At 40.9% G+C, this 17,105-nt stretch overlaps 1 protein-coding gene across 1 annotated transcript; it reads right to left on the minus strand.

Moving 5' to 3' along the window:
- Window positions 1–16,295: 16,295 nt before the first annotated feature.
- Window positions 16,296–16,905, minus strand: LOC138370485 (neurofilament medium polypeptide-like). Its single transcript, XM_069334855.1, has 2 exons — window positions 16,884–16,905; window positions 16,296–16,594 (listed from the first exon to the last, which is right to left on the minus strand). The coding sequence occupies exons 1-2, from the start codon at window positions 16,903–16,905 to the stop codon at window positions 16,296–16,298; spliced, it is 321 nt and encodes a 106-aa protein (XP_069190956.1).
- Window positions 16,906–17,105: the final 200 nt, after the last annotated feature.

A 17,105-nucleotide genomic window follows, 5' to 3' on the forward strand; every position in this document is an offset into this window, starting at 1 on the left:
TCGTCGATTACCATATAAGCTAGTTTGCGATAGCAGTTACATATTGAAGATCGTGTACAATTTTAGCTTACTGATATCTTGCTACATATCTGGCTTACAGATATGTAGCAAGTGAGATATAGTCGTCTGTCTCACTCGATTTGTTGGAGTGGATGTATACTTTTAAATGAGTTGATTCCTAATTATTTCGGTTCGAACGCTTTGGGTAATCTGTCTACGCTGGAAACTATTGGAAATCTCTCTATATCTAACTATATTCGACTGTGTTCTTCTAGGTTTGGTGGGTTGTGATGTTATATATATGTGTCGCATTTATCGTAGTTCAAATTTTCAGTAGTGTTTTCTTAGAAGGAAACTTGAAGCAAACGTCTTGGGCTAACATATGAATACATGTGTTCATGCATGCTAAAGAGTATTTTGTCAATCGTGTATGTTTTCCTCTGTATTCATATTCAGTGTATAAAGTATGATGACAAGTTTGAAATCTGCACCTCAGCCCAGCGTACTACTACTACTATCATTCACTCACCCAACACTCACTCACCTACTCACCCAACACTCACCCACTCACCCAACACTCACCCACCCACTCACCCAACACTCACTCACCTACTCACCCAACACTCACCCACCCACTCACGCAACACTCACCCAAACACTCACCCAACACCCAACACCACCCACATCCCAGCAAACCCCCTGCGGTATTCTAATTAAACTACTTTCACAAGCAATCAAGGCGACCATATTTTTAGTTTTGCCATTATTAAACTCATCATCCGGCCAAAGTTTAAACCCGTGACCCAAAAAAACATCATTGAGGCCAAAGTTTTAATCATTTTCTCCTTTTTGTGTTTGTTTTACCGTTATATTAGTGAGACGGAGGCGGGAGGGAATATGGTAATTACAGTACTGGGTCAGATGCAGCTCTGGCAGCCCTAAACTTGTGTCTCTGGTTCGAGGCTTGTGATGGAGATGATGTAAATGTTCCGGTCGGCTTGCTAGGGTATATCTCACTAGGTGAAGCAAGGTACTTGGTATATATATTAGTTGTAATTAACATAACATGTGCCTGGGAAGGCCCAGGACGCGAGTTGAAGTCCCAACTCGTTTTCGCACTTTCCTACAGTCAATATTGACTTATTAAATACGTGCATATGTGACATACTAAACATACTGATATCTTAACCTATTCCTATAATAGGTTAAGTAATAATTGTAATTACGAAGCAATAAGATGCTTATCTTAACATACTAAGAAGGTTAGGTAAGGTCGGTGTTTTCTATGAAGCTTTTCAAGGTAAACTAGTATGTTTAGTATGTATCATATGCACGTATTTAATAAGTCAATATTGACTATACGAAAGTGCGAGAACGGGTTGGGAGAGTAACTCAGTGCTCAATGGTGTCTTAAAACCACACACACAATAGTCTCAAGCAGCTCATGTCTCTTGCTATAACTTCAAGAATCTTATTTTGTTGTGAAAATCTTTTTGAGACAATGGAGGGACTTCCAACCCGTTCTCGCACTTTCGTATAGTCAATATTGACTTATTAAATACGTGCATATGTGACATACTAAACATACTAGTTTACCTTGAAAAGCTTCATTGAAAACACTGACCTTACCTAACCTTCTTAGTATGTTAAGATAAGCATCTTATTGCTTCGTAATTACAATTATTACTTAACCTATTATAGGAATAGGTTAAGATATCAGTATGTTTAGTATGTCACATATGCACGTATTTAATAAGTCAATATTGACTGTAGGAAAGTGCGAGAACGGGTTGACTCTCCACTATCAACTAAAAGTTGACCTTATCTTAAATTACAAAATGAAGACGTTATAAAAATATATTATTTACAAAATGTACCAAAATAATGGGGTACAGTCGGAGGAAATACATCTGATCAGTATACGGATACAAGCCTATTTTAATGTTGATTTTCGGATTTTCACAGGTGAGTAGAGGCACCAGTGGCTCTATCAGTGGCTCTATGGTAGTTACCTCACCTCTTAGACTACTCCACTGGCCTGTGACCACACCGTGTGAGGTTACTGAAGCTGTCCCGAGTAAGGTCTTCAACGTCACACCACATTCATGATGTCACTTCTCTGATGACGTCAGTAGTATTTCGACGTCACTAGCATAATGATGTGTTAATAATGCCAGGGTACAATGACGAGATTTTTTTTGGTAAATATGTCTTGTTATTACTTATGAAATCCTGAAACAATGATTGGGCTCTCTGTCTCAGAACCCATAGAGGATTGGTCTCTCTCTCTCAGGACCCCTAGAGGATTGGTCTCTTTCTCAGGACCCCCCCTAGAGGATTGGGCTCTCTCAGGACCCCCTAGAGGATTGGACTCTCTCTCTCTCTCTCTCTCTCTTAGGACCCCTGGAGGATTGGGCTCTCTCTTTCTCTGTCTCAGGACCCCTAGAGGATTGGTCTCTCTCTCAGGACCTCTGGAGGATTGGGCTCTCTGTTTTAGGACCACTAGAGGATTGGGCTCTGTCTTAGGACCCCTAGAAGATTGGTCTCTCTTTCAGAACCCCTAGAGGATTGGGCTCTCTGTTTTAGGACCACTAGAGGATTGGGCTCTCTGTTTTAGGACCACTAGAGGATTGGGCTCTGTCTCTCAGGACCCCTAGAGGATTGGTCTCTCAGGACCCCTAGAGGATTGGTCTCTCAGGACCCCTAGAGGATTGGTCTCTCAGGACCCCTAGAGGATTGGTCTCGCAGGACCCCTAGAGGATTCAGTTGAATCCCTGGTATAATGATATTGACCAAGTTGGGGTGAAGGCGTGTGCTTAGGAATACCAAGTGCGTGGGTTCGATTCCCCTTCATCATTCCAGCTGATTTTATCATTGTACAGCAGTGGTTGCTGTTGTCGAGTGCGGTGGAATTAATTTATTCATGAATATATTGGGTGAATGATATACAGTAAGAACGAGTTATGTATATATGTAATATTGTGTAATCCTCTTTTAACCCTCGAACTATAGGTTTAACACATCTCTAACCCTGTCCATGGAGGACAGAAGAAAATGTATATATGCTGGTTAGCATTGTAAATGTCTGGCCACGTTTGTGGTAGAAAAATAATAATAATAAAAATATATATATAATCACTGCTCTCTCTGGCCCAATGTCTATACCACAGGGAGGTGTGAAACGTAATAAAAATTTATATGAATGTCTGTATGTGTATTTACATGTAAGAGTTTATTACGAATATATGTTATTAAATATGACCGAAAAAGTAAGATTAATAATTCTAACACGAATTTTCTCTATGTTTCTTATATTTCTTTTCACTGTTGATGGTAACTGAAAAATCAATTCTCCAAAATTCATTTTTATTTTGGAGAATTGATTTTTCAGTTACCATCAACAGTGAAAAGAAATATAAGAAACATAGAGAAAATTCGTGTTATAATTATTAATCTTACTTTTTCGGTCATATTTAATAATATATGTCTACAGGAAAGACTGCTACCAAAATATACTAATACGAATATATGTATGAATGTATGTATATACAAGTGTATCCACACCTGTCTGTATGAATTAATACATGTATGTCTGCAGATAATAAGCCACAGTAACGTGGCTGAAAGTATCCAAACCCACACATGAAAAGATATCCTTATCTCTGGACCTCTATCAAGTCGCGAGTGTGACATGTAGATTGATTGATGAACAATAAGATTGATGAGCTACAAACAAATGGTGGCACGGGCATGAATAACCCGCAGGTGGTATAGATTTCTGGAGTGAATGTGATCTTTGGTCGTGTAAGATATTCAAGTGGCTCAGGCCCTTGACCGAGTGATATGTAGATTGATGAAGCCTAAGCCACACACAAGAGATGGCACGGGCATGAATAACCCGTAGAATGATATGAATGGGAGGAAGCCATTATGAGGAGAAAGAAGAGGAGAGGAGGGAAAAAGGAAAACGCAGGAAAAACACGAAGAACCAAGTTATTGACAGAGAGATAGGGTCAGTAAAGATAAGAGAGATAACAATACACAGAGAGTAATCCCACTAACGTGACAGCATCAATGACAAAATCCGTAGTTAATTATTGTGCCAGGGAGCATCCACAGTCATAGGCTCGAGTCCACAACACAGCTCCGACGGATTTTCTCTGAGATAAGAATATTAAGAGCATCTAAGAATACACAGAAGTAGGCAAGAGTCAAGACCAAGAAAGCCAGCAATATCGCCCATGTTGAGAGTACTAGAGAACACAGACAATATCTCCCATGTTGAGAGTACTAGAGAACACAGACAATATCTCCCATGTTGAGAGTACTAGAGAACACAGACAATATCTCCAAGACCAGGGTAAAACACTGGTTTCGGAAACAGGACTGCTGCATGGGTAACAGCTTCTCCACCGTATCAACCTACCCTGGCTTTGTGCCTCTGGAGAGGCCACTCCAGACCGACAACCAGAGCGCAACTCCATAGTCTCCTGAGACTGATGGATGTCTACTACTAGTTATTAAAAATAGATCCGGAATTTCTGGATTGTTTCAAGCGAAGATTAAACATATTTTTGAATGAGTTTGCTTGGAGAGCAGAGCAGCTCTCTCTGCTCTGTGTCGGGAGAGCAGAGCAGCAGTACACACCAGATCTGTAAATTGAGTTTCACATGTGGTCAAAAATCCTCAAACTTGATTGGGAAGTCGACAGGCTTGTTACTCTTGAACCGCCAGTTACCACTGCTGGGAGAAGCAGGAATTGTTGCTCTTGGAGCTGGAGGAGCAGCAATCATACTACATCTACCAGGTATCATACTACATCTACCAGCTGGCAGGTATCATACTACATCTACCAGCCGGCAGGTATCATACTACATCTACCAGCCGGCAGGTATCATACTACATCTACCAGCTGGCAGGTATCATACTACATCTACCAGCTGGCAGGTATCATACTACATCTACCAGCCGACAGGTATCATACTACATCTACCAGCTGGCAGGTATCATACTACATCTACCCACAAGCAGGTATCATACTACATCTACCAGCCAGCAGGTATCATACTACACCTACCAGCCAGCAGGTATCATACTACATCTACCAGCCAGCAGGTATCATACTACATCTACCAGCCAGCAGGTATCATACTACATCTACCAGCCGACAGGTATCATACTACATCTACCAGCTGCCAGAAACCAAACTTCTGTAACTAGATTTCGGTACCCAGACCTCATCAAACGTACATCAGTAACTAAATCTTTAACAACCATCCTTCAGCAACCAGTCTTCAACAGCCAGACATCAGCAACCAGACCAGAACAGGCTCACGAGCTGGTCGGGTCGCAGCTAATGATACATCTCATGAGACTTGTCCTATTTACATATCTTTTTTATTAAAGTGCATTAAATTACGACACTGTCAGACGGAAGGAGACACGGGAGCATGTTTTAATTATCCTGGGAACTTTGTCATTTGTTCCTTCCTTGGTAGAGTTAATGACGCCTCAGGCCGGCCTAGGAGAATCTATTGTTTTTCTGTGAACTTTGTCATTTGTTCGTTCCTTAGTAGAGTTAATGACGCCTCAGGCCGGCCTGGGAGGATATATCGGTATTCTGTGAACTATGTCATATGTTCGTTCCTTGGTAGAGTTAATGACGCCTCAGGCCGACCTGGGAGGATATATTGTTATTCTGTGAACTTTGTCATTTGTTCGTTCCTTGGTAGAGTTAATGACGCCTCAGGCCGACCTGGGAGGATATATTGCATGACAAGTCTTGCCAAATTTGCTCTCTCTTATCAGCTGGTAATATAATATGTCCCTGCAAACACACACTGTAAAGCGGACCCTATTTTCCCACTTGTTGCTACTTGCCACAAAGTGGTTACATCTTGTAATGAAGTTTATATGACGGGTTAGAGAGTTGTAACAATGTGTTATGTTGGTTGATACAGCTTGTTCAAAAGTTGTAGGTACAGCTTGTTCGAAAGTTGTAGGTACAGCTTGTTCAAAAGTTGTAGCTACAGCATGTTCGAAAGTTGTAGCTACGTCATAGTTTCGTTGTGATTAATGGGATAAGGAATTTCATCTGAAATAAGACTTAGCATGGGGAGCCGGTCGGCCGAGCGGACAGCACACTGGACTTGTGATCCTGTGGTCCTGGGTTCGATCCCAGGCGCCGGCGAGAAACAATGGGCAAAAGTTTCTTTCACCCTATGCCCCTGTTACCTAGCAGTAAATAGGTACCAGGGTGTTAGTCAGCTGTCACGGGCTGCTTCCTGGGGGTGGAGGCCTGGTCGAGGACCGGGCCGCGGGGACACTAAAGCCCCGAAATCATCTCAAGATAACCTCAAGATGCCCGAAGGAAATAATGAAAGCAAAACAACTATGTGTGCATAATAGAGACCAAGTCTCTATATACACATATTGTCTATCAGTCTGTCCAAGGCTGGAGGCCCGACACTTTGGGCTAGTCCCACCCAAATTTGTAAAGTAAGTGGTGTGGGGTTCGGGACGGACATAGGTGGTTACAGAAGGCCTAAGTTAATTGCTTTAAGCAATACAGCAAATAACCCAACACCCCCGAAAAGCGATATTCGTTAAGTCTAAAATGAATCCAGGATGAAATTAGGGATGTGATGTCCATAGAGTGTGAAATTACTGTGACGTTTCTCTGCAGTTTACCTAGGAATTTTCTAATGATATATTTTCTTATAGAATAAGAAGGGTTGGGAGTGGGGGGGGGGGGGTGGAGGAAATGTAAAATGTAAAATAAAATGGCTTCCATGACCTTAAGGTCACGGAAGCTACATTTCGACAAACATTTCACTTATATGGATAGAGTCAATAGAACCGACCATTATATAAGTGTTATAATGGTAGGTTCGCAGAAGCTACAATGATATAAATGAACTTGAACTCTATAAAAGCTCTGTGGTAATGAATGACACACACAGCATTCCCTCGCCTCGTTTAGGCATTCCTTTGGTAAACCAATGTTGTACCAATATGCAGACGATGAGTCAAAATAACGTGGCTGAAATATGTTGACCAGACCACACACTAGAAAGTAAAGGGACGACGACGTTTCGGTCCGTCCTGGACCACAATCGACTTGAGAATGGTCCTGGACGGACCGAAACGTCGTCGTTCCTTCACTTTCTAGTGTGGTTTAGTGAATGTTGTACCAATGTTGAGTTCTCTCACATGAGGGCAGAGGAGACCCAACACTGTTTCTTCTGGTCACTTAGCCATATACTTTCCTGCTACCGGACTTAATAGTAGTAGTTGTAGGCATCCATCAGTCTCGGGAGACTATGGAGTTGCGCTCTGGTTGTCGGTCTGGAGTGGCCTCTCCAGGGCGCAAGGGTAGGTTGATACGTGAAAGCTGTTACCCATGCAGCAGGGTTCCCGGACTTAATATACCTTTCCTAACCTTATACAGGCTTTGAGTCTTACACAGACCATTATACATCCAGGCGTGACTCCTGTTTGATACTCTCCTAACTGTTAACCAAATGATCCGAGGTGTACCTCCCCCCTCTAAGGGAGGTTAGATGACGCTTGAGTTATGGGTCCTATGACGGGTCCTATGACGGGTCCTGGGGACGGGCCCTGGGACGGGTCCTATGACGGGTCCTGGGGACGGGCCCTGGGACGGGTCCTGGGAACGGGTCCTGGGGACGGGCCCTGGGACGGGTCCTCGGAACGGGTCCTGGGGACGGGCCCTGGGACGGGTCCTGGGAACGGGTCCTGGGGACGGGTCTGGGACAAGCCAGGGCCCGGGGTGACATACAGTTGCTTGGCGCCTCGTAAACTTTTCCCTTCACCGTGAGTGTCGTGAACTGGGACAAGAAAGACCTCGACAACCCCATCACGGTGACGGACGGTCTCTTGGCTCACTGTGAAGCTCCGTCCCTTAGACGGGGAAGAGCTGTCACACACCATTCCCCCCCCCCCCGTCTCCTCCCCCTCCCTTTCCCCCCTTCCGTTCTTATTCCTCCCCCCCTCTCCTCTCCCCACCGCCGCTTTCGACAGATATAAATGACAAGACTTAACAAAATGACATTTTTGCTTTTCCGTCCGACAAACTTCGGTCGTTAGGCCGGAAATCGTCCAATAATTACTTCCTCACCTGAACTTTGGTCGGAAATGTAAAATTGACGACCATTTTATACCGCTCAATATCTCATACATTTATAGTGAGGGATTATTGACACCTGAGAGCCTTAGTGAATGTGTTATCTCCAGAGTGGAGCCTGCGACCTCTGACGGTATTATGATGCTAGAGTGACTGGCGGAGGTAATATAGGGAGATAAGGAGGAGAGAATGACAGTGGAGCATGAAAAAGGTGAATTGAAGAATATATAATAAGATGAATATATTCAAACATGATATATATATATATATATATATATATATATATATATATATATATATATATATATATATATATATATATATATATATATATATATATATATATATATAATGTTAAATAATAAAACTAAATTTCATTTGGGATAAAAGTTTAAATTGCTTCATGGAAGGTAATTAATGACTTATTCTTCAAGCTTCCTCATTCTTACTACGAAAATAATCATTGAATTTACCCACAAGGAATTTGAATAGGGAGGCAATGACACCTCTCATGATTGCCGCACATTTGCCTTAAATACGCTACTTGGGGTTCCCTTCAGCATTAGGGTAAGAGGCAAGACTCATTTCAACCGTCGCTACTTACACACAGGATGATTACAGATGTCAGGTGATGATTACAGATGAGACTTGTCAGTCAACTCAGAGGTCAATGTATCAAAATACATCTCGGCTAAAATAAAGATCATTTGATAATAGCTGCACTACAATACAATACAATACAATACAATACAATGTATATTCCAAAGAATGTGTGACCTAAGAACATGAAAGTAATATACAAATTGTAGGAATGAAAGAAGCCATTCAATAATGCCATTCACTGAAACCATTCAATGAAACCACTATTACACAAAACGTTTCGGACCAAAACACTAACACCCAGAGGTAAATATTTAACACCTGTTAACACCTGCACTACAAAATACATAAAGACAGCTTGTAAAAACCACTTAACAACCCCCCCCCCCCTAAAGATAAATAAAGCCGAGAGTCGTGTAGATAAAACCACACATTCCAATCATCAAAAATAAATAAACTACTCTCCCTGAAAGTGCACCAAATGCCAGCGATTATAACCAACCATTCAACCACCCACACACACACAAACACACACACACACACACACACACACACACACACACACACACACACACACACACACACACACACACACACACACACACACACACACACACACACACACACATACACACACACACACACACACACACACACACACACAAGTGTCCTGTTTCCGAGGTGTTTGTCGATAACCTGTTGTCCACAGCATTGGTTTCCCCCGACACGCAATCAAAGGTTCCTATATTATCCGGCAATAAATCAATTGCAGATCTGGGAAACCTCTGAATGCTCTTTCTTGGTGCACTTTCGACGATTTTGTTCTCTCTTAATGTGTATTTCGTATGCAGGCAAACTATATGTTTTTTTAATTATTATTCATTGAATTCGTGCCTTGTTTTCTGGAATAGCTTATACATACCTTTTTTTCATTCAGGTCTTGCATAACTAATTTCTTTCACCCATTTGATTATTCATCTCCTTCCCTTTCTTAGCTATTTCGTTTTTTTCACAGACTCAATTTCACTTTTTTTTTTGGTTAACCCTCTTTCTCGCCTTCCTCGCTAACCCTTCACCCAATCATTCACCCTTCACCCAATCATACACCCTCTACCCAATCATACACCCTCTAACCAATCATACACCCTCCACCCAATCATACACCTTCTAACCAATCATACAGCCTCCACCCAATCATACACCCTCCACCCAATCATACACCCTCCACCCAATCATACACCCTCTAACCAATCATACACCCTCCACCCAATCATACACCCTCTAACCAATCATACACCCTCCACCCAATCATACACCCTCCACCCAATCATACACCCTCTAACCAATCATACACCCTCCACCCAATCATACACCCTCCACCCAATCATACACCCTCTACCCAATCATACACCCTCTAACCAATCATACACCCTCCACCCAATCATACACCCTCCACCCAATCATACACCCTCTAACCAATCATACACCCTCCACCCAATCATACACCCGCCCTTCATACAAATGAATATGATTTGATTTTCCTATTACGGAATATAATTAAATGAAACATCAATATTATATGTTGTGGTCCTCAGAGAACCTTGTTCAACTTAGTTTAGTAATATTTGGTATCACATGTAAATGTTTATTTCTGTTAAGCGATGTAATGTGTTTAGTAAAGGAATAAGTTACTGTTTAATTGCCCTGATTCGATTACTATAAATTATCATAGATTTTTTGTGTTGTTTTGGGATAATGTTTTTTTTCGTAAATCTTGATTAAAGATCACGGAATTGGTAAGATATGGAGTGAGGAGTTGATTTAATGTTTAATTAACGTTTATTTATCGTTTAATTAACGTTTAACGTTTAATTATCGTTTAATGTAACGTGTGGTACGTAAGGAAGAAATGGTGCTTAACCACTTGGGTCATCAGAGATTGAACGCCGACCAGCAAGAAATGAACCACTGACGTACCAACCAGCCCAACCTAAGACTATTGTGCTATGGCACTATACCTACCCACGTCCAGGCACTCCTATTCCTTTTATGTTAAGCCCTACTCGTTCGATACCCTTCATAGTGCCAATGGTTTAATCTTGGTATACAACATTATACCACATGGGCCTTTAAACCAACCAATTCATTCACCTTCTATATCTACCCTTATCATTATCAAGCGCCTTGCTCCCTCTTTCTTGGACCTATCTTTACCCTCTCATTCGTTCCTTCCCGGGTCGTCCTCTCATTCACTTTTCACTGTCAATAGGTATACGTTATATCTCCTTCGTGGACTGATATATAGGGGACATTACTCTGCTAACTCATCTCTCTTCGCCAGCGGACTCCGTAACCTCTTAAAGTCTTGTCCCTCTTTCTTCCTCTTTCTTCCTCTTTTTCCATATACTTTTAGTCTTTCTCCTATCTCCCGCTCCGTCTCCTGCTAATATTCATTTTATTTTCGAAAATTTTACCTTCCATTTATATTATTTTCTATCTTTGTTATTCGTTTTCATTCTCTTTCTCCTCGTCGTATTTTTTTCCCCATCTCCTAATTTTACTATAATAATTAATCTCTTTGTGCCTTATGCCTTATTTATCTCATTATCTTCCCGTTCATGTTGCTATCTTGCCTCCTCTTGCCCCATTCTTTGTGTCCTGTTTATTGGCCTTCTCTACCTCCCATATCCTTTATTCTTCATGTCTATCTCCTCTGTTTCTTACCTCCTTCTCCTTATTTATCGTCGTGGCTTATTCTCCTTATTCCATGTGGATAATAAGATCCTTTGTATTATAGTGCAAGGATATCGTAATACAGTTGTATCGTAATACAGGGGTATGGTAATATAGGGGTATGGTAATATAGGGGTATCGTAATACACGGATATCGTAATACATGGGTATCGTAATAAATGGGTATCGTAATATAGGGGTATTGTAATGCATGGGTATCGTAATATAAGGGTATCGTAATATAAGGGTATCGTAATATAGGGGTATCCTAATACACGGGTATCGTAATATAGGGGTATCGTAATACACGGGTATCGTAATATAGGGGTATCGTAATACACGGGTATCGTAATACATGGGTATCGTAATATACGGGTATCGTAATACAGGGGTATCGTAATACACAGGTATCGTAATATAGGGGTATCGTAATACACGGGTATCGTAATATATGGGTATCGCAGCGCAGGAGTATCGTAACGCATGAATATCGTAATGTAGGAGTATTATAATTCAAGAGTATCGTAATGGATGAGTATCGTAGCGCAGGAGAATCGTATTGTGCAGGATTTATTGAGAATAATTCAGATTCAGTAATTTGAACAAATAATTTATTCCTCCCATGTTTGTATTTGTTTATTGGTAAACATCGGAATTTATAAAGATATTTACGTTGGGGGAGGATTTAATTATTTATTCCGTAGCTTCCCCGCGGGTAAAACATTGCTGTAAGTGATGAGTTTATAATGTGAGTTGGGCATCTGGATGTAAATTAGCTGTTGTTGATACAATGAGACCCCCCTTCCACAGTCTCATATTCTGTTGTTGTTGCTAATTTCATGAGTCGTGCATTCACTTCCTATTATTCCGCCGCTGTTGTTAATATATTATGGAGGAGAAGTTGTTACCCATGCAGCAGGGTGACTGAATTAGAACAGTAACAATATTCAACACTATATATATTACTCTAACATGCCCATTCGTGAACGTATTAGAGGGTAATATATTGGCCAACTTCCCTGTAGTGGAGTTGATTAAGTATTTCCTACTTTTTTGTGGGGTAGGAAGGGAATTTCCAACAGGTCGCCCCGTACGTGTTGCTTGTATGGCAGCCTGGTTCACACTGACGGCCTGCGTTGGCGAATACCAGTGCGTTAGGCGCCACACATTCGAAAACTGCATTCTGATTGGCTGGTTCAAATACGATTTCAAAATGTCCAGTGATATAAGGAGGGATATGTTCGTCATGATGAAGACAGGGCTATATTGAAAGCATTCATCAGATGGTGACTGAGAGACGTCAATCGTCAGGCGAGAATTGAGAATTGGCATTCATCAGCTGAAGGTTGAGTAACGTCTTTCATCAGTTAAGCAATAACGAAATAGTAGGATAAATATAATACTTTCTTCTCCCTGTTTTAATATGTTTTTCACAACGAGTACTCAACGTAATTATGTCTGAGCGCGTGAATAAGTACCACTTGAGCGTGAATGATTACCACACAAGTACAAACACACGCAAACATATTTAAAGATAGAGACAAACACACACACACACATCTCTCTCTCACTCTGAATAAAAGAACATGCGCGTTAGTTTTATACATAAACAACATCCCGAGGTAAGACATTGTCGACTTGCCTCTCTTGGATGCCAGATATTGAATCATGCAGCCGACCGGCACGTATGCAACAGACCTTGAAATGGTTGCAGGTACGACAAAGCTACAATGCATATTTCACTTTGCATTTGGCTAGTGCCTCGACAAACAGCTGCTCCCTTTAGCGTGAAAAAAAAAATGGGTCACCTTAAATCTCGTGAATATATTTTCGCAATGAATTTTGTAGCTTCATGAATGTCTCGTAGCGAGTTTAGCTGTCTGTTTGGGTGTATATATGTAGATGGGAGTGTTTAAATGGCTCGGGTGTTTGGTTGGTTGGTGGGTGTAGTTGTGGTTGGTGGGTGAGTGTAGTTGTGGTTGGAGTTGTGGTTGGTGGTAGAGGGTGTTTTGTAACAGTCTTAGAGATTCGTTTGTTTGTTTGGTGGCTGTGTGAAGGTGTCGCAAGGTCTTTGTGTGTGAAGGTACATATGTGTGTGTGTGTGTGTGTGGGAATCATTATCTATGTTTTACTTAGTATATTTACTTATAAAATATGAGACAAGTACTTCAAAATGTTTATAAATGTTTAGCACCAGCAGGGTTAATAGGTACTCATAATTAACTCATCTTACTCATGAAACATACTCAAGAAATACTACTAGAATATGTCCCTTTACTCATCATACTTTCGTAATATTGGAGAACACTTTGAAGTGTTTGCTTCTGTTCACTCTGTGTTAAAAACAATTTGTCAAATATACATCATGTCTTTTAATGGAACGTTTTCCTTCAGTTGATGTTAAGACGAGTTCCTTCGTCGTAACATTATTCTCCTACCTTCTAAATTCTTAAAACAGTCTTGCTGCATGGGTAACTGCTTACTCCATCCAGCACTGGTCTTACTAACATAGTATATAATCACTCAGACACTTCCACACACGTTTCAATACTAATTTAAGATTTTTGAATGGTTTTACACTGAGTTTTATATAGTTTTCCTCTGATGCTGTTGAACTTGCAAGAGAACCTCAGTGTCGTGAGCCACAGTCTATATACAGATCAAGAGTCACAATAACGTGGCTGAAAAATATTGACCAAACCACACACTAGAAATTGAAGAGACGTCGACGTGGTTAATGGTCCGAAACGTCGTCGTCTCTTCCATTTATAGTGTGTGGTTTGGTCAACACAGTCTATATATATATATATATATATATATATATATATATATATATATATATATATATATATATATATATATATATATATATATATATATATATATTGGCCAATATATTAGTATATTTTGGTAGCAGTCTTTCCTGTAGACATATATTATTAAATATGACCGAAAAAGTAAGATTAATAATTCTAACACGAATTTTCTCAATCTTTCGTACATTACGCTTCACTGTTGGAGGTAAATCAAAAATCAATTCTCCAAAATTCATTTTTATTTCTAGTCTGACGCGACACGGGCGCGTTTCGTAAAACTTATTACATTTTCAAAGACTTTAGTTCACAAATACACAACTGAATAGAACTTACGTATCTCCGATTTTATATCTACATTTGAGTGAGGTGGAAGGGGTGATGTGGCATTAACACAAGACAGAACAAAATGTGGTATTAATAGGGTATTAATTTCATCAACACAAGACAGAACAAGAGTATTAATAGGGTATTAATTTCATCAACACAAGACAGAACACGAAACAATGGATATTGAATAGAAGTGTTTGTAGAAAGCCTATTGGTCCATATTTCTTGATGCTTCTATATTGGAGCGGAGTCTTGAGGTGGGTAGAATATAGTTGTGCAATAATTGGCTGTTGATTGCTGGTGTTGACTTCTTGATGTGTAGTGCCTCGCAAACGTCAAGCCGCCTGCTATCGCTGTATCTATCGATGATTTCTGTGTTGTTTACTAGGATTTCTCTGGCGATGGTTTGGTTGTGGGAAGAGATTATATGTTCCTTAATGGAGCCCTGTTGCTTATGCATCGTTAAACGCCTAGAAAGAGAAGTTGTTGTCTTGCCTATATACTGGGTTTTTTGGAGCTTACAGTCCCCAAGTGGGCATTTGAAGGCATAGACGACGTTAGTCTCTTTTAAAGCGATATATATATATATATATATATATATATATATATATATATATATATATATATATATATATATATATATATATATATATATATATATATATATATATATATATATTTATATATTCAATGCAAATCTTCACTACACACGTTCTTCATGATTGTAACAACCCCTCCCTCCATCTTTCACTGTCAGGGCCGACCCTCACCATTTTCTGAAGAGTCAATCAGGTCCCTGAATATTGTGAATTATGCAGAAGTTCTCGCGACCTCGACTGGCACAGCTCACCACCTTGGCATTCTGGAACCTGTTTTCTGTTTGGAAAACAGAATATGGTAATCGTTCGAGGCTTTTATAAAATCCTTTTTTTTTCCTTGTTACAGCTATGAGCAGTGTTGGTCAAGAGGAGGACCTGGAGGATACCTTGAGGTTACCTTGAGGTGCTTCCGGGGCTTAGCGTCCCCGCGGCCCGGTCGTCGACCAGGCTGGAGTGTATATTTTTTAAGACCTTCCTTGTGTCAAATGGGGAAGCGTTGTCAGATTTTCTTTAATTTACAAAACATTGGGGAATCATTCCTGTCTGTCTGTCTGTCTGTCTGTCTGTCTGTCTGTCTGTCTGTCTGTCTGTCTCTCTCTCTCTCTCTCTCTCTCTCTCTCTCTCTCTCTCTCTCTCTCTCTCTCTCTCTCTCTCTCTCTCTCTCTCTCTCTCTCTCTCTCCCACTTACACTTCCTCCAGTCTCACACACTAATAAACTTACTGTAATTACAACAGACCCAAGACAATAAAATTCGGCACAAGAAATTCCACATGCAACTTCTTAATTAACTTACCGATTCCATTAAGAACTTTGCCTGGCCTCACATCGGGGTCAATTACAGCTTGCATGACCCGCAGGCAACGCCTCCCAGTGCCTTTTGCAATGCCAGGGTTAGTTTGTTGTTTTCAGGCCTACCTGTCGTAATTACCTTGATGTTGATATTCCGGTTGATGGGTTTATCTGTGACTTAATATACTCTTGGCTTCCATACTCTTGGCTTCCACACTCTTGGTCTTCACACTCTTGGCCTCCACACTCTTGGCTTCTACACTTTTGGCCTCCACACTCTTGGCTTACACACTCTTGGCTTCCACACTCTTGGCCTCCACACTCTTGGCCTCCACACTCTTGGTCTTCACACTCTTGGCTTCCACACTCTTGGTCTTCACACTCTTGGCTTCCACACTCTTGGTCTTCACACTCTTGGCTTCCACACTCTTGGCTTCCACACTCTTGGCTTCCACACTCTTGGCTTCCACACTCTTGGTCTCCACACTCTTGGCCTCCACACTCTTGGCCTCCACACTCTTGGCCTCCACACTCTTGGCCTCCACACTCTTGGCCTCCACACTCTTGGTCTCCTCTTTATTCCCTTCATATCCTTGCTCTCTTTACTCTTATTCTCCTCACCCTCTACATCAACAACTACCCTTCGCCCTCTCCACCTTTTGTTTGTCTCCTTTCTGTCGTCCTCATATTCACACTTAATTTTCCAGTGAACTTTCTACCTTTTACTCCATTCTCTTATGCTCCTTTACGTAGTTTCATTTCTCTCCCTCATTCTCTCCCACGCTCCTCTTCTCCCTCTCTCACCTCTCTTTATCTCTCACCTCTCTTTATCTCTCACCTCTCTTTATCTCTCACCTCTCTTTATCCCTCACCTCTTTTTCTCATTTCCCTCATTGGTTCTTAATACTCACTCACAAGGTCTCAAGACACAAGCACCTCACAGAATAAGCAACAGGTGGTAACGTGTCATAGACGTAACGATTGACGTCTTATATGATTGGGTAGTTTGAGAATCTTTACGGTAAGGGACTCAACACCAATGGTTCTCTGTTTAGAATCATCTTGTGTTGGTTTGGAATTCCAATCTAATCTAA

Source organism: Procambarus clarkii, chromosome 4, assembly GCF_040958095.1.
Source record: "Procambarus clarkii isolate CNS0578487 chromosome 4, FALCON_Pclarkii_2.0, whole genome shotgun sequence".
In the NCBI taxonomy this organism is placed as follows: Eukaryota; Metazoa; Arthropoda; class Malacostraca; order Decapoda; family Cambaridae; genus Procambarus; species Procambarus clarkii.